Source organism: Erinaceus europaeus, chromosome 12 (genome assembly GCF_950295315.1).
Source record: "Erinaceus europaeus chromosome 12, mEriEur2.1, whole genome shotgun sequence".
NCBI classification, from domain to species: domain Eukaryota; kingdom Metazoa; phylum Chordata; class Mammalia; order Eulipotyphla; family Erinaceidae; genus Erinaceus; species Erinaceus europaeus.
The window spans coordinates 94,730,080-94,756,780 of record NC_080173.1 but is presented as its reverse complement, the minus strand read 5'-3'; the positions used below and the strand labels follow the sequence as shown (position 1 = coordinate 94,756,780).

The 26,701-nt window shown below is 56.6% G+C and overlaps 1 protein-coding gene across 1 annotated transcript in view; it reads left to right on the top strand.

Moving 5' to 3' along the window:
• The window catches only part of NISCH (nischarin), a 39,992-nt gene extending 15,692 nt beyond the window's left edge, over positions 1 to 24,300 (top strand). The window contains 19 exon segments of the mRNA XM_060204539.1: positions 2,467 to 2,515; positions 3,281 to 3,444; positions 3,729 to 3,824; positions 5,011 to 5,106; positions 6,627 to 6,779; positions 7,304 to 7,372; positions 7,868 to 8,053; positions 8,269 to 8,397; positions 9,256 to 9,369; positions 9,662 to 9,773; positions 13,667 to 13,791; positions 14,600 to 14,649; positions 17,216 to 18,628; positions 20,258 to 20,750; positions 21,157 to 21,313; positions 22,059 to 22,187; positions 22,686 to 22,847; positions 23,138 to 23,610; positions 23,612 to 24,300. Coding sequence (XP_060060522.1) covers positions 2,467 to 2,515; positions 3,281 to 3,444; positions 3,729 to 3,824; positions 5,011 to 5,106; positions 6,627 to 6,779; positions 7,304 to 7,372; positions 7,868 to 8,053; positions 8,269 to 8,397; positions 9,256 to 9,369; positions 9,662 to 9,773; positions 13,667 to 13,791; positions 14,600 to 14,649; positions 17,216 to 18,628; positions 20,258 to 20,750; positions 21,157 to 21,313; positions 22,059 to 22,187; positions 22,686 to 22,847; positions 23,138 to 23,610; positions 23,612 to 24,079 — 4,638 coding nt within the window. The 3' untranslated portion in view covers positions 24,080 to 24,300.
• The last annotated feature ends 2,401 nt before the right edge of the window (positions 24,301 to 26,701 follow it).

The window sequence follows — 26,701 nt, the reverse complement described above, 5'->3', positions numbered from 1 at the left end:
CAGCAGCACATGTACCAGAGTGATGTCTGGTTCTTTCTCTCTCCTCCTACCCTTCTCTTTAATAAATAAATAAAATATGAAAAAGGAAGAAAGAAAGTGGCCTGGAGCTGTGGTATCACACATGTGCAAGATCTTGGTTACACACACACACACACACACACATACACACACACCAAATTTACCAAGCCCTTGACTCCATATTGGAGCACTGTGGATGGTTTATTGCTACTAAGGTAGCTATCTTCTCTTCCTCTCTCTAAAAATAGAGGTACAAGAAAATTAGCCAGGGAAGGCTGCTGGCAGGTGGTATCATATTTGCACAAGGCCATTTTGCTATATTTAAAAAAAGACTAGAATATTTTTATAATCTTGGGTTAAGGAAACTCTTAAACCAGAAGGATCAGAGACTAAACATTGTGATTGTAGAAATTCTCTCACAGTCCGGGAGGTGGCACAGTGGACAAAGCATTGGGCTTTCAAGCATGAGTTCCTGAGTTTGATCCCCAGCAGCACATGTACCAGAGTGATGTCTGGTTCTTTCTCTCTTCCTACTCCTCTCATTAATAAATATCAAAAAAGAAATTCTCTCTCTCTCTGGGGCTAGAAAGATAGCATAATGGTTATGCAAACTGACTTTCATGCCTGAGGCTCTGAGCTCCCAGGTTCAGTCCCCAGAACCCCCACAAACCAGAGCTGCAGTGCTAAGCAGTGCTTTGGTTTAATAAATAAATAAATAAATAAATCCTCTCGGGAGCTGGGCGGTAGCGCAGCGGGTTAAGCGCACAAGGCGCAAAGCACAAGGATCTTCACCTGCAGGAGGTCACTTCGCAAGCGGTGAAGCAGGTCTGCAGGTGTCTGTCTTCCTCTCTCTGTCTTCCCCTCCTCTCTCCATTTTTCTCTGTCCTATCCAACAACAGCTATGACAACAATAACAACTACAACAAGGGCAACAAAATGGAGGAAATGGCCTCAAGGAGCAGTGGATTCAGGCACTGAGCCCCCGCAATAACCCTGGAAACAACAGAAAGAAAGATCCTCTCTCTGTGTGTTTCTAAAATCACCAGGGACAAAGTTAAAAGGTTTATATGTCTAGAGAACAGAGAAAATATTTACAGCATACAAACAACCATTATCCAGTACGTAGGGGAAAAAAATTATATCCATTATGTATAAAAGACAAAGGCAAACAAAAACAGGAGGAGAACACTGTGTCTCCTGTGGCCTGCTACGCCTCCAGGCCCACAAACATGAGTCACGTGCCTCTGTCTGTGCCATCAGGAGCGAAGGCCAGAGCAGCCTCTGTCTGCACCTGTTCATGGAACATCCTGCTGGCTGCCACCTCTCAGTTGACATTCTCACCTCCAGGGTGTGTGACAGAGGACCCAAGGGGCCCTGCCAACCCTGCGGTCACCCCGCTGAAGGGCGAAGGCTGTTGGTTGTCCGCAGAGAGGGACTTCTAAGCCAGGAGCTTTGGAGAGTGCTGTTCCCAGCTGTCTGTTGTGTGAACTTGGGGCATTAGCAGCACCTCTCCACTTGAGTCTGCTCGTCCCTGATTCGCTCGAGAATAACACCTGCCTGGTGCGGGGTGCTGGGGGGGTGGAGTGAGCCGGTGTGTAGTGTTGACTGGCAGTGTGAGGCCCCACCACAAGGACCCAGGTTCAGGCCCTCGGTCCCCCACCTGTAGGTGGGAAGCTTTACGAGTGATGAAGCAGGGCTCTTAAGTGTGTGATAAAGGAGATACTTCTCTCTCTCTCTCTGCTTCTCTCTCTTCTTTTTGTCGTTGCTTCCCTCTCAATTTCTGTCAAATAAAAATAAACTAAAATTTTTTTTAAAAAAGAGGTGGGAGGAGATAGCATAATGATTATGCAAAGAGACTCTCATGCCTGAGGCTCTGAAGTCCCAGGTTCAGTCCCCTGCACCACCATAAGCCAGAGCTGAGCAGTGCTCTGGTGTGTAAAAAAAAAAAAAAAAAAGAAAAGAAAAGAAAGAGAGAAAAAAGAGGGGGGTCAGGAAGTGGCACCCCTGGTTAAGTGCTCATATTACAGTGCACATGGACCCAGGTTCAAGCCCCTGGTCCCCACCTGCAGGGAGAAAGCTTCATGAGTGGTGAAGCAGGGCTGCAGGTGTCTTGTCTCTTTCCCTCACTATCTCCCCCTCTCTTTTCAGTTTCTCTCTGTCTCTGTCCAGTAATAAATTAGTAAGGCCATCAGGAGCAGTGGATTCCTTGTGTAGGCACTGAACCCCAGCGATAACGATGGTGGCAATAAAAACAAAATACTAAATAAACGTAAAGGACCCCACCATCATTGTGAAGAGGGCTGGAAGCTTGTCACTGCTGTACTTCCTTTATCACAGCTTAAAAGGAAGCTGCGTCTTTCACCCTAAGTCTTGTTTTGTTTTGTTTTGTTTTGTCTCTGCGTCTTTCACCCTAAGTCTTGTTTTGTTTTGTTTTGTTTTGTTTTGTAGGAGATAAATGGCATCACTGCAGCACTGGCTGAGGAGCTCTTTGAAAAAGGTAAGAGAACAGAGACCCCGAAATACTGCCTGTGACTTGCTCCATCCCATAAGGTGTTTGGGGTCCCAGGTGGCTCAGAACTCCATCCACTGTGCCATGCCAAGTGAGTCCTCCCTAGGACACTCCCCCCATGTCGCCCAGACCCCTGCACCTGGCTGCTCACCTGCTGTGTCCTCCCTCGGGCTTCTCCAGCCCCTTTGTCCACAGCTAATCGCAAGCCCAGGGCCCACCCCAAGACATGGTGCCTCTTGCGCCTGGCCTGTCCTTACCATAAGGGATTCAGGTGGTAAACCAAAACTGGCCTTGGCTCATAGTCTTGCCAGAGAGCAGAAAGGTAGCCGCTAGCAAGTACTGAGTACTTTCTGCAGTCTGGGACTGTGTACAGCAACTTCTTGCCTTCCTCCCCAGGGGATGGGATGAGTACCCTGTTTGAGGGGCCCTGGCAGAGCACGGGCCATGTGCCCTTGTTAGAAGCCCCGTCTGCCCTCAGACCTGTGTCTGTCTCTTGGAGGTTGCAGCGTGGGTCTGTTGGAAGTGATACTGCCTCGAACCAGCCTTACAGACTCAGCGCCTCAGACCTAGATTCCCTCCCTCCTTTGCCTCAGGGACGCCGTCCGTCCCCCCCCCCCCCCCCCGCCACACGCTTGTGCAGCCCTCGTCCCCACGTATGATCACGAGGTCAGGGTCGTCTGCATGTGGCAGGGCGGTGGCCGCTGTCTCTCAGGCTGGGGCTGGCACTTAGCCTGCCGGGCACGGCTGTTGTAGGAGAGCAGCTCCTGGGGGCTGGCGAGGTGTTTGCCATCGGACCGCTGCAGCTCTACGCCGTGACTGAGCAGCTGCAGCAGGGAAAGCCCACCTGTGCCAGCGGGGATGCCAAGACTGACCTGGGGCACATCCTGGACTTCACCTGTCGCCTTAAGTACCTAAAGGTAACGCTGCAGCTGGTGAGGGCGTCTGCCCACTCACCGGCCGGCACTGTGGGAAGCTAACTGTGTGCAAAGAAGACTGTTACTGCTCTTGGCGCGGTGTTCCGGCTCTGAGCACCAGGGGGCAGTCTTGACCCAGCGTCCCCTGGCTTCAGCCTGGCTTGTGGACAGGGAGGGGAGTAGTGTTGGGGGTGCCTCAGAGAGTTGAGAACAGCTTCTGGTCAGCTTGGGTGACTGCTCTAGTCCTGGGCCAGCATCAGCCTAACTCAGCCTCTCCCTGGCTGCAGGTGTCTGGCACAGAAGGACCTTTCGGGACCAGCAACATTCAGGAGCAGCTGCTGCCTTTCGACCTGTCCATATTTAAGACTCTTCACCAGGTGGAGGTGAGACTGCAGTGAGGGCTGAGCCCAGCATAGGCGTGCTCTCTCTCTGGCTGCTTAACTGTTTCCCGGGTACGTGGCAGGTTCCATCACCCGGACGCCAGCAGGGGCCTCTCCTGGCTTAGTCTGGCTCCGTGTGTCTGCGCCCGGCACTGGCAGCCTTGGGGTGCGATTCGGCACCAGCTCCTAGCTCCTCCCGGGCTCACAGCTGAAGCACCGCACAGCCGCAGGAGGCTCTGACAGAGTCAATTCTGCCTCTGACCCCCGGCAGGCAGGGCAGCAAAGCCCTGGGGGCACTGCTGTCCCGTGTGCCCACCCTGTGCAGCTCACTCACTGCAAAACTCTGCAACTCTAGGCTCACAGTGCCAGTTCCGCTTCTGTTCTCTGAACAAAAGGGGACTCGATAACAAATACTAATGAGTGCTGACAGCTCTTTTCTCAAGCGTAGGCTTTTGCGTTCAGCCCTGTACTCTGTGCACACACCCCTTGATGGACCCTTCCTGACAGCCCTGTGAAGTGGGCACTTTCACTCCCATTTCACATTTGGGGAAACCAAGGCTTAGGAAAATAAGGGAGTGTGGCCAGGGCCACAGTTAGCAAGGGGACTGCTAGCATCCACATTCACCAGTCTGACTCCAGCATGCCTGCTGCCCTTTGGACCACTTTGCCTGTTGCATTCCGAGCTGGTCTCGGAGACCACGAGGCCCACCTGGCTCCCTGGGAACTTGAGGCCTGTCGCCGTTGCCGGCACGGCCCCTGTAAGAGCCGGGAGGTGAGAGCGGTGCCTGGTGCAGCGTTGGCATGGCAACCAGAGGCCCCACCACTCAGACCCAGGGACCGTGCTTGGGTTCTGCCTTCAGCTCAGCTGAGGCCAGGTAGGTGGGGCTGGTAAGCGGAGACCCCCGCTGTCTAGCTCTGGTTTCCATGGCGCTCATTTTCTGTCTGCCAGCCATTCACGGAGAGCATGGGCCTCACAGTTCACTGAGTCTTACTGGATACCACAGAGAGCGCTTGGCCATGCTCCCAGCTAAGAAAACCCGAGACTTAGCGCTTGAGTCACCTTAGGTCTCTAAGGATTTGAACTCATCTGTGACTGCTCCTTTTGTGTGTGGGTGGCAGCAACTCCGCCCCTGAGTCTCCCAGTGAAGTAAGGATGAAGTTTCTGAGACCCAGCTGTTCCTTGTTTCAGATAAGTCACTGTGATGCCAAGCACATCCGGGGACTGGTGGCGTCCAAGCCCACCTTGGCCACAATCAGCGTCCGCTTCTCAGCAACCTCTATGAAGGTGAGTGGCACTTGCTCCCCGCCCAGGGTGCATCTGTGGTGCACCGTCCCGCACTTGGAGCCACACCCCTCCGCCGGGGGTGGGTGTGAACACTGCTGTGGTCTCCCGTAAGCCAGAGGCAGGACCCCCTTCTCCCCCAGCACTGACAGTCCCTGGAATGCTCTGGTCACCTCTTCATCAGAAAAACAGGCTATCAAAATGGGTATTTTAGGAAACTGGACCCCCTCAGCCCCAAAGAAACAACTTAGTTCCCAGACCTAGTTATTTTTTAAAGATCTGTTTGTCTTTATGAGAGAGACCAGAACACCACCCTTTCATATGCAGTGCTGGGACATATTGAACCTGGGGCCTCACACATTAAAGGTATTCACTCTACCTGCTGAGCCTCCTCCCAGCCATAGTTCACTGGGTTTTGAGGCGCTGCTTGTTCTACTGGAGGGTGGGAAGGAGTTTGGGGGAAAGAGTCCAGGGCTTTGCAACACCTCCTCTGACTGGCTTGCTAAGTCAAAGAGCTCTGGCTAGCACTCCGTTGCATCTTGTTGTCTGTGGTGCTGAAGTCTGTAGGTGAGGTTATGGGTGTTCTAGGCCTTTTTTGTATCTGAGCAGTAGAAATACTCAAACTGAAAATGTAAGAAGTTAATTTTTTTTTCCTGGTTACCTTTTTAATACTACAAGTCACCTTAAGATATGGGGGGGAGAAACATAACGGCTACTTTACAGCTGAACGGGTGTTCTCACAAGAATTGAGGTTTGGTGCTGAGGACACGGTGTAATGGGTACACAAGAAAGCCCCTCCTGCTGGAGGTACCAGAGGTCATAGACGCAATCCCCAGCACCGCCATAAGTTAGCCCTGAGCAGCGCTCTAGTAAAATAAATAAATCCAGGCTTGGTGAAAAGTCTCGTGAGGCTGTAGGCTAAGAAGAAAAAAAAGATCTGTGCGGAGAATAGGGGCATCAGGTAGCCTGCCACTGACTAAGGGGCTCCCTGCTCCCCTGTCTCAGTGGAACTGAATCGGTCCGTTGAGAAGAGAAATCTCCTTAGCCTCAGAAGCCAAGCAGGGAGGCCTGCCTGCCTCCCCACCATGGCCCTGTGCTTCGTGTTGCTGCCCTTGGAGTCTGTTCCCGTGAAGCAAAAGTGCCAGAGCCTGCTGCCTGTCCTGGGGACCAGACTGCCGACTTGGGAAACACGGTCACTTGGAAACACCAAGGATCCTGACTTCTCCACTGCGAGGTTTCATCCAGGAAAGACAGCAACAGAGAGCAGAAGGCTTTTGTGGGCTTGAGTAGGATTTGCTTCTTAGAGCAGAGCCAGAACATATTCCATGGGGCTGTCATGTTGCCAGGTCTTTCGGTTATTTCACAATCGTTCAAAGACATATGGACCAGATCTCCGTTTAAGTGCAAGTTAACTTCCACATGCTAAATCTGTTCAGGTCCTTCCTGATGTTTCGCAACCATTGTGCTTCCAATAAGTCCTGCACGAGGGCCCAAGTGTGTGCCCAACAGATGTTCTTCCACAGGAAGTGCTCGTTCCCGAAGCCTCAGAATTTGACGAGTGGGAGCCGGAAGGCACAGCCTTGGAAGGCCCTGTGACCGCCGTCATCCCCACGTGGCGAGCCCTGACCACTCTGGACCTGAGCCACAACAGCATCTCTGAGATCGACGAGTCTGTGGTATGCTTTCTCAGCAGCGGGCACCAGGGGCTTTCCTCGCCTGCCCCGGTCCTGATGTTGAGGTTCTCACGTGGCTCTTTCTGGAAGGGCCACAGAAACCCTGTTTCCAGTGCTCTGTGCACTGCCTGCAAAGTAGAAGCATCTCGGAACAGGGTTTGTTGCAGGTCAGTGAGCGTATTAGTTGCAGGTGCATTTGCTGTGATAAAAAGCAGTAGGTGATGTTGTGGAATACAGATGTGCTTAGTGAGTGTGGACAGGGCTGACAGTATGAAGGTCCTTCTCTGCGGGACCTTGGAAACGATGGGTTGGTGCTCAGCACTGCACTTCTTGTGTGCTCCCGTGGGCATGGTGCTAGGGGGTCCTGGGAGGTGTCATTTTCAGTGGCTGCATAGCCAGCCAGCCCAGGGGCCTGTGGTTAGGAGGGAGAGCACCTCTCCCCCGCCTCCGATTGTCCACCGTCTCCAGGGGCCACGTGGCGACCACCCTCCTAGATTAACATCAGGTGTTGTCTTTTCATTTGCAAGAAACTGATTCCGAAGATTGAGTTCCTGGACCTGAGTCACAATGGCGTGCTGCTCGTGGACAACCTGCAGGTAAGCGAGTTTCTGGAGACTGCCGCTGCCTGTGGGCTGCTCCCAGCGTGCCGTCCATTCTCAGAGGTCAGGGGGCTGGTGCAGTCCTAGGGATTGGACCATATCCAGGGGTGTTCACTCACAGACGTTCAAAAAGTGTCTGAGTCACCCAAAGTTTAGAGAGCCAGTAGTTGCTGCCACCCTTTAAGATCCTGACAACACACTCAGCATTTGTTGCTCTAGTTGTAGAGAATTAGAAGAGAGATAAGTACACATCCCGAGGGATACGGATGAGGACGTTGCCTCTGTTATGAAGAGGAAGAGCCTCCTTTTCAAAAGGAGCATGCTCTTAGGGGGTGCCAGTGGGCAGGCGGGAAGACGGGCTTTCCTCTCGGATGAGCATCATTCTGCGGAAGTGGTCGTTTCTGTTTGAAAGGCCCATTGCACCAGCGGCACCAGCCCTTTCTCCTCAGAGCCGGGCCGGAATGAACCGTTTTCCCGTCCTCTGTGTCGCAGCACCTGTACAACCTTGTCCACCTGGACCTGTCCTACAATAAGCTGTCCTCCCTGGAGGGCGTTCACACCAAGCTGGGGAACATCAAGACGCTGAACCTGGCAGGCAACCTGCTGGAGAGTCTGAGTGGCTTGCACAAGCTCTATTCCCTGGTCAACCTGGACCTTAGCAACAACAGAATCGAGCAGGTGAGAAGCATCCCCGAGGGCCTCTGGGGTCTTACCACGTGGAGAATGTCGCTTTGCCATGTCCATGACTTAGGTTTAAGCCCAGCTCCCTCGCCACGTTGAAACTTCAGTGCTGTGGTCTATTATCTCACACACACAACTCTATCTAAAAAAAAAAAAAAAAAAAAAGCTGTTGTCATGCTAAACCACGAGGAACGAATTTCATGTCTTTTCAGATGGAGGAGGTTGGGAGCATAGGGAGCCTCCCGTGTCTGGAGCATGTGGCCCTGCTCAACAACCCCCTGAGCATCATCCCCGACTACCGGACCAAGGTGCTGGCTCAGTTTGGGGAGCGGGCCTCTGAGGTAAGCTGCTGGGGGTGGGTGTTGGGCTCCGGCAGAAAGACGGCCCATGTCCGTATGGATAGAGCTGGGGGTGGGGGTGGGGGTGATTCCATGGTTCTGCTTCTGATTGCTTTGGGACACCCCAGCCTAGAAGGGTTCTGGGAAGTCCACTGTCTCCCCAGGAAGATCCCCTCGGCCCTTCCACTCTCCCTTGGGGGGCGGGGGCCACTGGCTGCCTGTGGACCAGCCAACATAGGCTCGGTCTAGAGGAACTGTCTTCAGGTTGTTGAAGAGAGTCGGAACAAGAGACTTAAACTAACATGTTTCCTGAATAACCTCTGGCTGTAAAGTCTGTCTGCAGACCCAGTGGGTTGCCCCCCTTAGCCAGTGTAGACTTGCCCAGTGTGTGGTATGTTGCCAGGTGTGTGTGTGTGTGTGTGTGTGTGTGTGTGTGTGTGTGTGTGTGTGTCTCCACCTGTTGCCATGCCAACCAAGCAGGCCCTTAGCCAGGCTCTCAGTGCCGGCCTCCAGTAGCTGCCTCCCCCTCCTTCCTCCACTGGCTCCCTGTCTCTTCCGCGATAGGTAGGGGCTTCCCTTAAGCTGTTGCCTTCTAGTCCCACCCAGGAGGTTGCCTCAATGGAGCCTGCCTTCCCTTCTTGGAGAGGAGCTCCCAGAGACAGATAGACTCTGCCCAGTGCTCGTCTCCTCGGTTCTGCAGAACCCCCAGGTCGCCCCAGTGGGCAGCAGTGAGTGGCAGTGAGCTCGGGGACAGCCTCCCACGTCTCAGAGAGCCTGGCTCGCGCCTGGCTAGTTCCTTTGCTGCTCCGCTCCTGCTCTGCCTGCCTGCCCCGTGCTGACAGCCATGTCTGCACTGTGTAGGTCTGTCTGGACAACACGGCCACCACAGAGAAGGAGCTGGACACGGTGGAGGTGCTGAAAGCGATTCAGAAAGCCAAAGAGGTCAAGTGTAAACTGAGCAACCCTGAGAAGAAGGTGAGACTGGGAGGCGGGAGTTGCTGGCTCGGAGAGGAGCCGGGCCTGAGCACACAGGCCACTGGGTGCACGCTGCACCCCTCGGAGCTGCATGGCCACGCCGTGCCCGGCCCCATCTGTCAGGTGCAGGTGGTGGGCTGTGGTAGTGCCTGCTTGGTGGGGTCGCTCTATATTCAGTGAGATCACCTTGACCGTCACTAGTGTTTGTGGGAACTGTCTGACTCCTCCCTCCCTCCTCACACCCCTGACCGCCCAGTCGTCAGCTCCTGGCCTGACTCCCACTCCTCCTCAGGTCAGCGAGGACTCCCGGCTCTCGGCCGCTTCCTGCGTCAGACCCAGCAACTCGCCTCCTACCGTGGCTCCCACTTCAGCCTCCCTGCCCCAGCCCATCCTCTCCAACCAAGGTACTCGTGTGTGGATCTTTGTTCCCAGCAGAGCACACAGGCCCTGCCTGGGCCCCAGGCTGGACTGGGCTGGGACTGGGGGGGAAGATGCCAACGCCTCTTCCCTGAAGACCCAAGCAGAGAGCAGTGCTGCCCGCAGCCAGCTCCTGGGGGAGGGCAGGGCCCCATGCCGGGCGGGTGCCTGGGCTGAGCTCAGCTCCCACTTACTCAGTGAGCACCCCAGTTGCACTTCTGCTCTGAAGCCATCCTGAACTTGGGGCTGTTGGCTTGTGAAGACCCTGCCCCACAGAGAGAGGCAGTGAGAGCAGATTGGCTCCCCACTAACAGGAAGCCACTTCTGGAGTTGGGCACCTTGTGGGGAGCCTCCTTTCATCATCACCTCTTCTCTGACTCTCCCGGTGTGGCCTAGTCCCAAAACTGTTTGTGGGACCAGACGGGCTTTCCACAGGCCCATGAAAGACCGTTCCCTTTTACCTGCCCACTGTCTTAGCGTTTTCAAAGGGCTTTCACCTCTGAACCCAGGCATCCTCGGAGATGAGTGAGTGAAGCAGGTCCCATGAGAGTGACTGCTGGCCCGGCCCCCACGGAAGAGGGGAGGGTGTGCCTTCCCGAGTGGAGCCGAGGCTCGGGACACACAGGAAAGAACGCCGCCCGCCCGGGCTCCTGGAGACGCAGAACTTGGTGTGAGGTCTTGGGAAAACAGTTTGACTCTATGTTTCAAGAGCCAGAAAACGCTCCTATCCCTTGACCTGGTAACCCCCACTGGTGGGGATTTTATCTTAGCGGGATAAGATCATGGGAAGGGGAGGGGAAAATGCTTACTGCAGCGATATTTCCACCAGGAAAACATGGGATGTGACCAATCAAAAGATGAGAGGGAAATTCAGCTGTGGTATAGCATTCTGCAGACGTCACCTGCAGGAGAGGAGGGGGAAGAGGTGCCTGGGGGTCCAGCACAGGCCACTAGGGCAGAGCGGTGACTGTAGCTGCCAGAGTGATCATGGACTTGGTTGTATAGCACTTCTGACTGAATCGGGGTTTGGTTTGTTTGTTTCACCTGCAGATTTGGCGGGGGGGGGGGGGGGGAGCTGTAGTACTGTGAGGAAGCTTCCTTTACCCATCACCTCCATGGGGGCCACAGCCCCATGCTGCCCCTCAGCACTGACAAGCCTGCAGAGAGCTCTGGGACTGGATGCAGCTCACTGTCTAGGCCAGGGTCCTCAGTGAATGAATGAGTGTGCGAGAACACACACGCGGAAAGCGGCTGCTAAGGAGCAGAGTGAGTGAGGGCCTGTCTACAGCAAGCTGTGTGTCCCCCCCCCCGCCCCGTGGTGAGGTGCAGGCCCCGGCCCCCCCCCCCCGTTGTCTCTCCCCAGGGCACCCACAGTGAGGCTCACTGTAGTCTGTGCCCCGTTCCCCTGCTACTGAACATTTAGACACTGTCTCCAGATTTGCACTCTTATAAATAAAACTGCAGTGGACGTCTCGGTGTGCACATCTCTTTCCTTTTTTGTGAGAAGCAACAAAGGTCGGGGGCCCTGTCTCCACACTCTCCTGACGTCCCCCACCCATCCTCTGACCACAGTCCGGGGAAGAGGCAGACTCTCTCCATCCATAGGCCCTCAGCGCCAGACAGGACTGGGGGCGCGGGGGGTGGGGGGGAGATGGTGAGGGAATTGCAGCTTTTTTGTCATGAATGTGGAAGAATCCACAGATGTCTGTGGTCACCCACGTGCTGCTGGTTCTTGCCCGAGTGGGCAGGGATTCTCCCAGCTTGGCAGCAGCTCTGCTCCTAGCCTGACACCACAGAAGTGAACACACTTGGGAATAAAGTGGACACCCAGGCCTGCCTGAAGGAGGCGCTGTCTAGTGGACACCAGACCTCTGACAGCCTGTTAACTCTTTGCTGACTTACTGGGCCCACGGAGGGCTGTGGCCTTGGAGTCTGATATGCAGAATATGCCGGGGCTGATGCCCCAGCCAGGTCTTGGGGCTACGGGGAGGCTGCAGAGAAGGAACAGACAGCTGGGGGTGGATAACTGACCTTGGCGTCCCTGGCTCGGTACCCTCAAGTGTTTCCCAACCCTGAAGTGAATACACCTTTCTTCATCGCATCTAAGATGCTCACATTTTCACCTCATGACTTCTCTGAAACAGAGGTGCAGCTTTTGGTCAGTGCTGTCAGCCAGCTGGCATTCCTGACAGTCATGGGAAAAGCACCCGTGGACACCCACTAAAGACCAGGATGGCACCACAGCCACGCATCTTAGATCTGATGAACTGTGGGGAAGAAGCAGCAAGAGGCGTGCGCGCTCACACTGGGAGGTGCTCGGGCACCGCCATGGGCCTCCTCCTGTGTCCATGTTGGGGTGGGGGTTCAGTATGATGCAGACAGTGCCACCACCCCCTCCTGAATCTGGACCCTCTGGGAGATGAGCTGTGTGCCCGAGACAGAACAGGGCAGACTGGCGACGTTTGCTGGAGGGAGAGACGATGTCTGAGCAGAGAGGGCTTTGCTGTGGAGGTGGTGTGTGAGGTGCGTCACCAAGGTTGAGCAGGATCGAGGCTGTGAGGGGGGGAGGAGATGGATGGATTCCAGGAGAGCAGCACAAAGAGAAGCCCGGGGAAGCCCTCGCTGGCACGCTTCAGGCTTGGCTGCGTGCTTGCCTCCCTCCTGCCTGTGGGTGGCACACGCCGCTCCCCTCTATCTGAGGCGGCTAAGCTGGGACCCTCTGCCTGCCTGTCCTGTGAGCACGGGCTCAGCCTCTTGAGTCATTCCCTGGACCCGGGGACACTGCTAGTAAAAACAGACCACGGGCCAGCCCTGAGCTCGGCCCAGCCTCTTAAAACCGAGGTTCATGCTCAGTGTTTACCCAAGCAATATCAAAAAAAAAAAAAAGGGTTTTAACTTCAACCAGTCTAGAGAGTAGAGTGACCCAGAAGGACTGTGTTTAACAGACCGCTGTCATGAGCAGGCCTTTCAAACACCGTGTGTTCCTGTGGTGTGCGAGTCAATGTGTGCTGTGTGTGGGAGGTGGCCGGGGGAGAGCTTGTGGATGTGTGTCCTGGGAGAAGCAGCCCACAGTTGCTGGGTCTGGGGTCGTCCCTTCTGGGCCAGAGGAAACAGGCCTGCAGGTAGGAGCCCGTGTCCTTGTGTGTCTGCGAAGCCTCGCCAAGCTGGCAGCTGGAGATGGGGCCGCTTCTGGCGCTTTGCCTGCAAGGGACTTGCTCGAGGGGCAGGCACGTTTCAGGCTCTTGAGGGACATAGCGCCAAACTGCTCTCCCACGCCGGGCCCTCTCACTTGCCAGTCTGCCGCTTCAGGGTGGTTCGGTGTGTCTGACGTGTGTTCCGGCTTTTCCTTTGATGACAACTTTTGGGGGCGAGCTTTGCTTTGTGTTGTACCTGTTGGCCGTTCTTTGTAGAGTCACCTCACCTTTTAATTATTTATTTTTGCAGTCTCTTACTGGGATTTCTACCCACCTCGTCCCCATCTTTTCCCTTTTTTTTTTTTTCTTTTTTTTTTCATTACCTGTCAGGGATCTTTATAGATGGAAAAGCATTTTGCTCACCTGTCACTGGATTTTTCCTGATCTGAGGTTGCTTTTTGTCCTTGTTTTTTATGTAGCCAGACATCAGTTTCTGCTGTCTCATTTATACTCAAAAAGTCTCTCCTTATCTTGAGATCAGATAAACAGTCACTTGCTTTTCAAGTTATCCCAAGATTTGAAAATGTGCGGACATGTTCTTCTGTAGTCCATGTGAGTCCGGGGGTCTGACTAGCTGCCCCCCCCCCCCAGCTGTGCCAGTAGTCCAAGGACCCGGCCCTGGTTATTGAACAGCTGCTGTCCCTGCCCCCGCCCGCACCCCCCCCCCACCCCCTTGGTCTCTCCAGGAATCATGTTCGTGCAAGAGGAGGCCCTGGCCAGTAGCCTGTCATCAACCGACAGTCTGAGTCCTGAGGACCGGCCCATTGCCAGAGAATGCTCCGAGTCCTTGGAGTCCATCCCTGCAGAACAGGTGACTGCGCTCTCCCTGCGGCTGAGGGTGGGCTCCCTCTGCGGCCAGAGGCTGTCTGGAGGTGGGTGACCTGCCTAACTAGAGCCGTGGTGCAGCCTCTGTACTTCAGAGTCTCTGTTAACCCCCCCCCCCCCGGGCCTTCCCCTGACGGGACAGGCAGTGCCCACTGGGCCTGGGCCTGGGCCAGGACAAGATCAGATGACCCTTAACCTCTGTGAGCAAATTCACTCGGAGAAAACAGTGCAGAAGGCCCTGGGAAGAGGTCTTGTTTGGGCTCCAGAGCCATCAAGAAGAATTTTCTCCTGTGCTGCCTGGCATCCCTGGGCCATACTGCCCATGCCTTTGTGTCACTCTGCTAGTCTGGGTCACTGTCACTGCAACACCACCTGCTGAGGATTATTCCCAAAGCCAGGTGTGGCATGTGGAGGGAACATCCCAGCCTTGAATCTTGCTGGGCCCTGCACGGAGTCCTCACTGTCTGTTGGAGCCCGAGGTGTATTCAGACACAGACAGAACTACAGAGCGTCAGAGCCTCTGGGCAAGGGGCTGGGCCTCTGGGATGGGATCAGATAGGCACACAAAGGCGTCTCAGCCCAGGACTGAACTGCTGGGGGAGAGGGTGGGTCCTTCTGCCTCTTCAGATCCCAGAGTATCCCCAGGTTCCACCTGGGGGTTTTCTGGTAGAGAGCCTGCCACGGGCAGGGAGAGGGTTGGGGCTGGCTGGGGCTGGGCACTCAGGGTACAGCACAGTAAATGCCAGGGAAGAGCAGTAGTAGGTGGGGGCTAATCGCATTCTCTTCTCTGCCAGGCGTCCGTCGGTGACTTACAGGACATGCCAGGAGCTGTTGGCGGTGCCAGGTACGAGGCTAAGGAGGCTGCTGGGCCTTTTGTACACACTCAGCTGACATTGGAGCCCTTTGGATTCTGTGAAAAACCTGTTCACAGATACCATCCTGGACTTTTTTTCTTTTTTTTTTTTTTTTTTTATATATTTTTATTTATTTATTTTAATGAGAGATACAGAGAGGGGAGAGAGACCAGAGCCCTGCTCAGCTCTGGCTTATGGTGAGGCTGGGGACTAGACCTGAGACCTGGAAGCCTCAGGCCTGAAAGTCTCTTTGCATAACTGTTCTGCTCTCTCCCCAGCCCCAGTTTCTTTCTTTTAAATAAGCACAGATGAGATAGGCTGTGGTCTGTTCTGAGACACTAGTGTCTAAACTTTGATGCAGGATGTGCTGCCCCAGAGGTCAGCAGAGGAACACCAGTTTGAGCTACAGCCCGTCCTGTACTGGCCCTAAGCTCAGAATGCCGCTTCCGTTCTAGCCGGGCAGTAGCGCACCAGGTTAAGCGTGCATAGTACGAGGCTCAAGGATCTTGGTTCGAGCCCCTGGCTCCCGGGGGGGTTCACTTTGCAAGCAGTGAAGCAGGTCTGCAGGTGTCTTATCTTTCCCCGTCTCTGTCTTCCCCTCCTCTCTCAATTTCTCTCTGTCGTATCCAACAACAACAGCAACAGTAACAACAATAAAAAAAGATGGCCACCAGGAGCAGTGGATTCATAGTGCAGGCACCGAGCCCCGGTGATAACCCTGGAGCAAAAAAAAAAGGAGGGGTTACTAAAGAGAGAAGGGAGGACCTTCTCTCTCAGAAGAGGTGGGGGACAGTGGCACGCTCAGTTGAGTGCACACATTACAATGTGCAAGAACCTGGGTTCAATTCCCTGGTCCCCACCTGCAGGAGGGCAACTTCACACGCGGTGAGGCAGTGCTGCCAATGTCTCTCCCGCCCCTCTCAGTGTCTGTCTCTATTCAAAATAAATGAATAAGATATTTTAAAGGCGTGAAAAGACTGTGGAGTAGAGTCTTTTTTTTATTTTTTATTTTATTTTATTTATTCCCTTTTGTTGCCCTTGTTGTTTTATTGTTGTAGTCGTTATTGTTGTTGTCGTCATTGTTGGATAGGACAGAGAGAAATGGAGAGAGGAGGGGAAGACAGAGAGGAGGAGAGAAAGACAGACACCTGCAGACCTGCTTCACCGCCTGTGAAGTGACTCCCCTGCAGGTGGGGAGCTGGGGCTCGAGGAGTAGAGTCTTAAAGGGCCAGTGTTCACTCTCCTCTCTCCCTCTTCCCATGGGCTGATGGGAGCAGGCAGTTCATTCTCACTGGGTGTGTGTGGGGTGGGGGCAGGACAGCAAAGCCAGATGACCTTTATCCCACATGAGCTGACACCCCTGGAGAAAGTACTTCAGGAGGCCTGGGAGAGAGCGTGTTTGGATGCCAAACCCGTAAAAAAGAGCTGCCCTTCTGCTTTAGACCCAAAGCCTACGGCATTTACTAAGGAGATTGTTCTGGCCTCGGTCGATATCTTCTTCAGAAGGAAGAGGAACTCTAGCTTGATTTTTTTTAAATATATTTTATGTGTTTATTTTTATTATTGGATAGAAACAGAAATTGAGAGGGGAAATATAGACACCTGCAGCCCTGCTCTATCACTCATGAAGCTCTCCCCCTGCAGGTGGGGACCAGGGGTTTGAACCCGGGTCCTTCTGCACCTTAATATGTGTGATTAACCAGGTACGCCACCGCCTGACCCCTCTAGCTTGCTTCTAACCTGTCCCAGCCCCAAAGACTTCTGGGTTTCCTTGAAGGGGAGTTCTCAACAAGTGAGTTCAGAGGTCCCGAGAAATAGCTCTCCAGCTAGGGCCCCGCCTTGCCATGTCTGTGGCCCAGGTATGAGTCCAGGCGCCACATGGGAATGCCGTAACACCGGGGCCAGGTCTGGTGCAGCGGCGTCTCTCCGTCTGTCTCTCTATCTGAATGAAAAGAGCAGCCCATGAAAGTACACGTGCGCAGGCCCTGGGCATACCAGTAAGCAAGCAAGCCCAGCCAGCGGAGTGCACGCTTGGTTCTGCTGCGCTCAGGGCTGTTGAGTCTCCCTGGCTGGGCTTTTTTTTTTTTTTTTTTTTTTATTTAATTTATTTTTTCCCTTTTGTTGCCCTTGTTGTTTTATTGTTGTAGCTATTATTGTTGTTGTTGGATAGGACAGAGAGAAATGGAGAGAGGGAGGGGAAGACAGAGGAGGAGAGAAAGATAGACACCTGCAGACCTGCTTCACCGCCTGTGAAGCGACTCCCCTGCAGGTGGGGAGCCGGGGTTCGAACCGGGATCCTTATGCCGGTCTGGCTGGGCTTTTGTTGGGGTTTCTGTGCAGGACTGCCCTGGACGCCCCAAACCTCTCGAAACAGCTGAGTCTCTTCCCAGGTCAGGTGTCCCCAGCCTTCCAGTGCCTTGGCTCCCACTAGGACACCTGACCTGGGAGGAGATTCAACTGTCGAGAGAGGAGATTCGACACAGCATCAGGCCCTGGGTGTGTCGGGTGGGGCGTCCCTACCCCAGCGTGTCACTGAGCCGGCCTTTCCCTTCCCAGCCCGGAACACGCGGAGCCGGAGGTTCAGGTGGTGCCCGGGTCTGGCCAGATCATCTTCCTGCCCTTCACCTGCATCGGCTACACGGCCACCAACCAGGACTTCATCCAGCGCCTGAGCACGCTCATCCGACAGGCCATCGAGCGGCAGCTGCCCGCCTGGATCGAAGCCGCCAGCCAGCGAGAGCGGGAGCAGGGCGAGGAGGAGGAGGAGGAAGATGAGGAGGAGGAGGACGCCGCTGAGAACCGCTACTTTGAAATGGGACCCCCAGACATGGAGCGCGAAGGGGGGGGAGGACGAGGCCGGGCCGAGGGCGAGGACGAGGAGGAGGAGGAGGAGGAGGAGGAGGGCGAGGAGGAGCGCCTGGCTCTGGAGTGGGCCCTGGGTGCGGACGAGGACTTCCTGCTGGAGCACATCCGCATCCTCAAGGTGCTCTGGTGCTTCCTGATCCACGTGCAGGGCAGCATCCGCCAGTTCGCCGCCTGCCTCGTGCTCACAGACTTCGGCGTCGCCGTCTTCGAGATCCCGCACCAGGAGTCCCGTGGGAGCAGCCAGCACATCCTGTCGTCCCTGCGCTTCGTCTTCTGCTTCCCGCACGGCGACCTCACGGAGTTCGGCTTCCTCATGCCAGAGCTGTGCCTGGTGCTCAAGGTGCGGCACGGCGAGAACACGCTCTTCATCATCTCGGATGCTGCCAACCTGCACGAGTTCCACGCCGACCTGCGCTCCTGCTTCGCCCCCCAGCACGTGGCCATGCTGTGCAGCCCCGTGCTGTATGGCAGCCACACCACCCTGCAGGAGTTCCTGCGCCAGCTGCTCACCTTCTACAAGGTGCCAGGGGGCAGCCAGGAGCGCGGCCAGGGCTGCTTCCCCGTCTACCTGGTCTACAGCGACAAGCGCATGGTGCGGACGGCCACCGGGGACTACTCGGGCAACATCGAGTGGGCCAGCTGCACGCTCTGCTCGGCCGTGCGCCGCTCCTGCTGCGCGCCCTCCGAGGCCGTCAAGTCCGCCGCCATCCCCTACTGGCTGCTGCTCACGCCCCAGCACCTCAACGTCATCAAGGCCGACTTCAACCCCATGCCCAGCCGCGGCACTCACGACTGCCGCAACCGCAACAGCTTCAAGCTCAGCCGTGTGCCGCTCTCCGCCGTGCTGCTGGACCCCACGCGCAGCTGCACCCAGCCTCGGGGCGCCTTCGCCGACGGCCATGTGCTCGAGCTGCTGGTGGGCTACCGCTTCGTCACCGCCATCTTCGTATTGCCCCACGAGAAGTTCCACTTCCTGCGCGTCTACAACCAGCTGCGGGCCTCCCTGCGGGACCTCAAGACCGTGGTCATCACCAAGACCCCCGCGGCCGGGGGCGGCTCCCGGGGCCCCGTTGTGGATGGCCAACCCACCCAGGGCGGGGCCAGGTGAGCCCAGGTCCACTTGTCCCAAACCGGATCTTTCATGCCTGTGCCGTGTGCGTGCGTGCGTGCGTGCGTGCGTGCATGCGTGCGTGTGTGTGTGTGTGCGCGGCGCCCCTCTGGTCTCCTGGGCTCCAGCCACAGCTGGCTATTTATCTCTGAAGGCAGCAGCCAAGTCCCGGGAAAGCTGCCCCTTCACAGAGATGGGGCCAGTCCCTTGTCACGTGGGGTCCTGCTCGTCTGGGGCCCAGGGTTCTTGCCGCTGGCGCGGGTTAGGCTGCAGGGGCAGGCCTGTGACCAGCCATTCCTTGTCTCGGGGGGACTGCCCCAGATGCCACCAGTTCCTGGCCTTACACCCTTCGTAAGAAGGTCGACCTGGGTTGGTTTTTGCGGTCCTCTGCATGTAGCGTTATCAGTCCCTCCCGAGGGAACAAGGTCTCAGTGCATTAGCTCCGTGCAAAGCTTCACTTCTGGGGAGGGGGGCCAGGTACAGAGGGAGGAGTGACAGCTGTCCTGTCCCCTCTCACACCCCTCACCCTCTCTGAGTGTGGGCGCCCTCCCAGTGTTCCTCCAGGACCACTAGGTGCTGGATGTATGAAGAGCCTATGGGCAGCGTACTCAGTACCCTTAGCTCACCCCACCTGGGACTTGAGGGGCCCTTGTGCCATAGGGGCTGCCTCTGTCTCCTAGTGCTTCAGAATGCTGGGGCTCCCCCATCGGTCCTTTCCCCCCCCATCCCCTGGCAGTCTGACTCGCTCTCTCATCACTCTGATAGAGTGGCAGAGACCCTGTCCTCAGCGCAGCTCCTCACCGAACTGCCTTCTCCCTGTAGCCCACTCCCTGACGGACGCTCTCAGAGCTTCCCACTTCCCGGGTGAACCAGATGCACCCTCGTGCCAGCTCAAGGCCTGTGCCCAGCCTCTTGTGCTGGACAAAGGTGGCCATGACTCTCCCCAGCTCCACGCCCTGTGCTGAACCCCTTGTCTGCCTCCCCCAAGCCTGCCCACAGTGGGGCTGCATGTGTGTGTGTGGGTAACTACCTCAGCAGGTGCAGCTCCACCAGGCTTCTTGGGGCTACTTAGCCAGTACAAATTCAGTACTCCCCATTTGAGGGTCCTGGCCCCTTGACTTGAGTACAGACACACTGCAGGGGGGCCTTCATCACGAGCTTTCGGGTTTCTTAACCTTCTCAGATCCAGCGCTCGACCAGTCAGAGCCCCGCGCAGCCACAAGCAGTGCGGCCCATGGGGTGACCCGACAGCCAGCTGAGGGGTGTCCTGATTGGCTCTCCCTTCTGCTCGCACTCTGACCCCTGCCTTGAACCCTGCTCGAGTCTCTGGCACTTCCTCCTGCTTCTCAGAGTGAATCCCCACTCCGTATGCCACTTGCATCTGGCTGTCCCAACCCTGGGCACCAGCTGTCTTGTCATGCCGTGTCTTGTCCCTCTGTTCAGAAAGGCGCTTTTCCCTGTGGTTTTGTCTTTCCTGAGGAGCCTGGCGGTGAAACCCCAGGTGGGCCCAGAGGGGGTGCGTGGCACATGCGTCCCTCACACCTTGAGTCTGTGCATGTGTCAGCCCACATTTGAGGTTCACGCATTGATATGGTGTTTCCTGGGGTTTCTGGGGGATGGAGCAGTGACCAGCCACCCCAGCAGGCTGCCATGGAGGCCTCGGAAGAGGCTCCAGTGGAGGCCTCAGCGGAGGTTCCAACAGAGGCTCCAGCAGATGCTCCAGCAGAGGCCCCAGTGGAGGCTGCAGCAGAGGCCACAACAGAGGCTCCAGTGGAGGCCCCAGCAGAGGCCTCAGAGGCGGCTGCAGGAGAGGCCCCAGCGGAGGCTGCCGCCCCAGCCCCAGCCCCAGCAGAGGTCTCAAGCCCGGCAGAAACTCCAGCTCCAGCAGAGGCCTCTGTGCCAGCTTTGGGCCCAGAGGAGACCCCAGCAGAGGCCCCAGTCCCAGAGTCGCCAGCCCAAGCTGAGGCCCCTGCCCAATACCCAAGTGAGCACCTGATCCAGTCCACCTCCGAGGAGAACCAGATCCCCTCGCACCTGCCCGCCTGCCCGTCGCTCCGGCACGTCGCCAGCCTCCGGGGCCGCAGCATCATCGAATTCTTCCACAGCAGCATCGCGGAGGTAGTGGCCCGGGTGCCGGCCTCGCTCGTGTGCAGCAGGGGGACCCAGTCGGCCCAGTGTCTGAGCGGGGCTGACCTTACAGGCAGCTCCATCTTCTCAGACTTTTCCTCTGGCCTTTCTCCAGCTTCGGCCGTCTGCAGCTTGCAAGAGCTGGGCCGCTTGTCCTGGCCGCCCTCCCCTCTCGGCCTATTGTCCCGAGTGCCCCTGCTCATAGTCTCGGCCCAGGCAGCGCCCACTGCACCCGCATCTCCCACCCCTCCCCTTCCTCGGTTGATAGATTCATGGAGAAGATGCCACGAAGGTCCTGAGTTTCCCTGAGGCTGTGGCCTGACCCCAGGTGGGACGGGCGGAGGAGTGCCCCGCCCAGCCCCTCTCTCCAAGCCTCAGACCTTGCCCCTATGTCCAGGTGGAGAACGAGGAGCTGAGGCACCTCATGTGGTCCTCAGTTGTGTTCTACCAGACCCCGGGGCTGGAGGTGACTGCCTGCGTGCTGCTGTCCACCAAGGCCGTGTACCTCGTGCTTCACGATGGCCTCCGCCGCTACTTCTCAGAGCCGCTGCAGGGTAGGCGGGGGGTGGGGGGGCGGTAGCGGGGGGCTGCTGATGCCAGGGAGCTCGAAGCAGGTGCCCGAGGAGGCAGGCAGGAGTCGGCCTCCAGCTAGACACCAGGCTTCAGGCTGCAGCAGATTTGCTACCCAGGGCTGCGAGTCTCTTGTCTGAGGGTGGGGCGGGAAAAATAATAGTACCTGGCTGGAGCTGTCCAGGAGGAGCTCTGGGGGGAGTCAGGCGGTAGCACAGCGGGCTAAGCGCAGGCGGTGCAGAGTGCAAGGATCGGCGTAAGGATCCCTGTCTGAGCCCCTGGCTCCCCACCTGCAGGGAGGTCCTTTCATGAAGCAGGTCTGCAGGCGTCTTTCTCTCCCCCTCTCTGTCTTCCCCTCCTCTCTCCATTTCTCTCTGTCCTATCTAACAATGACAACAACAATAAAAAAAAAACAAGGGCAACAAAAGGGAAAGTAAATAAATTAATTTAAAAAAAATTTTTTTTTAAAGAAGGAGCTATGGTCAGGTGTGAGAGCAATGGCCCTGGCCCCACGTGGCTGGGCAGCAGACGGCTGAGGAAGGGTGGGCCCGTGCTGTTTGCCCCTGCCTGTTGGGCTCCCAGGATGGCACTGAGCCAGTGTGCTCAGACCCAGGTGCACTGGCCAGGAGGCCTTTGGTGAGCAGGGCTGGTCGCATCTCACCAGCTGGCCCAGGGTGCCTGTTCTTGGTGGACACAGCTATGCTCACACTTTGTCCTTACCATTCACAGATTTCTGGCATCAGAAAAATACAGACTACAACAACAGTCCCTTCCACATCTCCCAGTGCTTTGTTCTGAAACTCAGCGACCTACAGACGGTCAACGTTGGACTTTTTGACCAGTATTTCCGGCTAACGGGTGAGCGAGCTCTGTGCCCTGTCCTGTTTCAGGTGATGGCCATTGTCGCCCGTGGGCTCCTGCCCTGTGTGTTTGGGTGCGTTATCGCAGGCGTAGTTATCTGCTCAGCTCACAGGCCAGTTCGCCAGGGTGGGAGGAAGCAGCTTCAGGAACTGCTGAGAGTGCAGAACTCGCCCCCTGGGGGGCAGGCACACAGTGCTTGGCCAGCGGGCAGGCAAAGTGGGCCCTGGATTCCTGGGCAGGATGTTTCTGACTCACTTCCTGAAGAGAGAAAGCTAAGCTCTTTCCCCAGTGCCTCTGTCCCCCCTTCCAGAAGTGTCTCAGCCCTTCCGGCCTGACAAAGGACTGTCTCCTCCGGTCCTGTGGTGCTTTCCACACAGGCATCCCTCGACCCTGGCTCTGTGGTCTTCAGGTCGGGACTGACCTGCCAGCGATAGCCAGAGGGCCGGGGGCATCTGGGACTCGGGGGGACTCCGTGACCAGCCCCTTGTTTTGCAGGCTCCTCCCCAGTGCAGGTGGTCACCTGCCTCACCCGGGACAGCTACCTGACACACTGCTTCCTGCAGCACCTCATGACAGTGCTCTCCTCTCTGGAGCGCACGCCGTCACCCGAGCCTGTGGACAAGGACTTCTACTCTGAGTTTGGGAGCAAGAGCACAGGTACCCTGAGCCAGCTCTGTCTGCGGGCAGGCCACACGGGCCGACAGCGGAGCCCTCACCCAGCCCAGGGCCCACACCAGTCCCCGGAGCACCTGTCTGCCCTCCTCTCTCTTCCCGCCTCCCTTTCTGCTTAGCTAAGGTTTTCTGTGGCAGTCTCCAGCCTGGCCTGCGTCCTCCCGGCACCGGGGCTTGGAGCACGTGCTCCCACCTTTGACAGGCCGAGGCAGGGGCCGGGGGCCGCAGTCGTTCCCAGCCTCCCCACAGGCTTGGGGTCGTGTCTCTCTCTGCAGGGAAGATGGAGAACTACGAGCTGATCCACTCGAGCCGAGTCAGGTTCACCTACCCGAGCGAGGAGGAGATCGGAGACCTGACGTTCACTGTGGCCCAGAATATGGTGGCCCCGGCGGAGGTGCCCGCCCTCAGCATCCTGCTGTACCTGCAGGCCTTCCAGGTGGGCGCGCCGCCCCCCGGGCACTCGCGAGGCACGCTGCGCCCCAAGACGCTCCTGCTCACCAGCGCTGACATCTTCCTCCTGGATGAGGACTTCGTTCACTACCCACTGCCCGAGTTTGCCAAAGAGCCGCCACAGAGAGACCAGTACAAGCTGGACGACGGCCGCCGAGTCCGGGACCTGGACCGGGTGCTCATGGGCTACCAGACCTACCCGCAGGCCCTCACCCTGGTGTTTGACGATGTGCAGGGCCATGACCTCATGGGCAGCGTCACTCTGGACCACTTTGGGGAGGTGCCAGGTGACCCGGCCGGAGCCGGTCAGGGCCGAGAGGTCCAGTGGCAGGTCTTTGTCCCCAGCGCCGAGGGCCGGGAGAAGCTCATCTCGCTCCTGGCGCGCCAGTGGGAGGCTCTGTGTGGCCGCGAGCTGCCTGTGGAGCTCACGGGCTAGTCACCCGCCCCTGCCGTGCTCGGCCCCATGCCGCTCAGGCGGGGAGATGGGCTTTCTGTGTCCTTTTTACAGTGTTCTCATCTCCCCTCTGGCACCTCCGCTCGTGTCCTCCCAGAGAAGGGGGATGTGTCTGTGTCCAGTTGTTTCTTGTGCCGGGGTGAAAGCACAGCCTCGGGCTGCTCTCCTGCCGCCCGGTGTCCACGGGTCCGGTCTCCAGCAGTGTGTGTCTTCTGTGCGAGCTGCTGCTGACACGTGGCTCTGTGGGTCTGATGAACTCTCCTTACACTTTTTCCCCAAATGTCAAGTTCAGTCTTGTTGCTGTGGCTGCTAACCAAGCTGGTCTCGAAATGCACATTGGAAGTTTCCAGTCTGCAGCTTTCCAAAGTTAGAGGCCTCTCCCAGTCCCGACACGGGAGAGCCCCGCGGGGTGTTGAGTCCCCCGGGCCTTGGAGCTGAGATAGAGGGGCCAGGGGACCTAGAGCGCCAGAGCCCCTGCCATTTCCTGTTGCCTCTTTTCTCTATTCCAATAAAAAAAAAAAATTGACAGTGCGAGTCTTTGTTATTCCAAGGACCACTGGGGTCCCAGGAGGGCATTAGGCTGTAGACACAGGATGGTGACAGACAGGAGAAAGGAAACTAAAGGGGGCCAGGAGGGCAGAGGGCAAAGGGGAGACACCCCCAGGACCAGGTGTGCGCTGAGTGCCACTGGAGCATTTGGACAGGGGAGGGGAGGGGAGGGGACGTTCGCACAACCCTGCTGGACTCACTAAACCGCCACAGAGCAGCCAAGAACAGTGAAACCCCTCAGGGTATGCCTGGCGCTCGGACTCACTGCCTTCCTGCCTCCTGTCACCTCTGGGCCTGCCTTCACCTGAAGCTGCAGTCTGCTGTGTGTATGTAGTTCAGGACAACTTTCTTTTTTATATGTATATTTACTTATTTTCCCTTTTGTTGCCCTAGTTTTTTATTATTGTAGTTGTCGTAATTGATGTCGTCGTTGGATAGGACAGAGAGAAATGGAGAGAGGCGAGGAAGACAGACACCTGCAGACCTGCTTCACCGCCTGTGAGGTGACTCCCCTGCAGGTGGGGAGCCGGGGGCTCGAACCGGGATCCTTACGCCGGTCCTTGCACTTCGCGCCACCTGCGCTTAACCCGCTGCGCTACCGCCCCACCCCCTGGATAACTTTCTGTGCAGAGTCTTGGGACATCCCAACAGGAGTGTCCACAGGGCAGGTCCTGTCCTCAGACAGATGTTGCCTCGAAGCCCTGCTGAAGCAGCCTGGAATTTGGAAGCCAGCCCCTGTGTCCCACACTTGCTCAGCCCACTCGTACCCTCAGACCCTCTCACCCTGAGTGTCAGCCTTAGCCCCTGAGCCTGGCAGGGTAAGAATTTATCAATTCAACTCCCAGCCCTGCCATTTTCATTTGTGGTCCATGGGGTAAGGATCCTGGCCTGCAGGGTTCCCATCAACAGGGAGCCAAGGAAGGCTTTCCCCACTCTCTAACCAAGCTTCAGGAAGTCAGCCTGATAACAACCCTTCCATTTTTTTTTTTGGGGGGGGGGCAGGGATGACCAAGTACCCTTTCAGTCCATTTTCACCCCAGGTAATGGGAATATGAGGAATACTAGCTGTAACCACCCTCATTCATTCGTTGATTCTACAGATCTGTATTGATATTTGTCACCTGAACCCCCCTGAGGCTGTGTGCAAAGGTTTATTTCAACCAAGTCATGTATAAACGAGATTTTGGTTATCAGAGGTAGACTGGATTATCAGAGGTCTCCCAACCTGGGCTGCCGGCCTGACTCCCTCTAGGCAGCACCTCCTCTCCCTCCCTCACCCACATCAGGCGTCCCTGCATCTCCCCCTCTCTCCCTGGGATGACGGAATCATCTCAGTGATGGAGTTCAGAGTTTGTCTACTTGGGGTTGGATTTTTTTTCTTTTTCTTCCAGAGCCCTGCTCATCTTTGGTTTACGGTGGTGCAGGCGGATTGAACCTGAGACCTTGGAGCCTTGGACATGAGAATCTATTTGCATAACTGTTGCCGTCTCTTGGGGTTGGATCTTAACACTGACTAGCTGATGAACAAGTACCCTTTCGGTCCATTTTCCCCACAAGTAATGGGAATATTAGGACTACTAGGGCCTGGCAGTGGTGCACCTGGTTGAACACACATAATAATATTAGGAATACTAGCTGTAAGCACCCTCATTCATTCATCCTACAGATCTGTATTGCATATTTGTCACCTGAGCCCCCAGACACCACTCTCGCTTTCCCTTAGCTAAAATTCCAGCAAAGAAAATAATTTGGGCTATTGTTAGCTGGTGGCCTTTGGCCCGAACAGGAGCTTGTGGTGAGTCCCCAAGCAGGGGACAAGGACTCGTCTGGCTGAGGGGCAGAAAGACTTATGTGGTCAGAACCCAGTGCAGGCAGCAAGGTGGGAGAGGGTGTGGGATGTGGTGAGAAGTCTGGGAGATGCTGGACCCAGCAGAGGGGGTTGCTGGAGTAGGGAGACCACTGTGGAGGCTTCTTGGAGAGAGAGGGGCAGAGCTGAAAGGCAGGTAGAGGAGGCACTGCCAGGCATCCTCATCGCTCAGACCTGAGTGGGGCTGCCCAAGCCTCAGCCACCCCAGCTCCCCAGAACCTCCGGTTGAAACATGCCGGGCTTGGTGCAGGGTGGGGAGCTGTTGGCCTTCACGTGTGAGTTTGCTGCACAGCCTCCGATGGACACCAGGCTGGTGGTGGGCTTGGAGCCTGCAGGCCCACAGGAAGGCCCCAGGCCAGGAGGACCCCGGGAGGGCCCAGGTCATCCATTTGGGAGTCAGTGGCCAGCACCTTCCCTTCCGCCTGCAGGCTGCTGATACGCAGGAGGAAATCCTGGCGGGTTCCTGTGGGGGTGAGCTGGCGGGGCCTCCGGGCTGCTTTTAAAAACCACTGCCCGCCC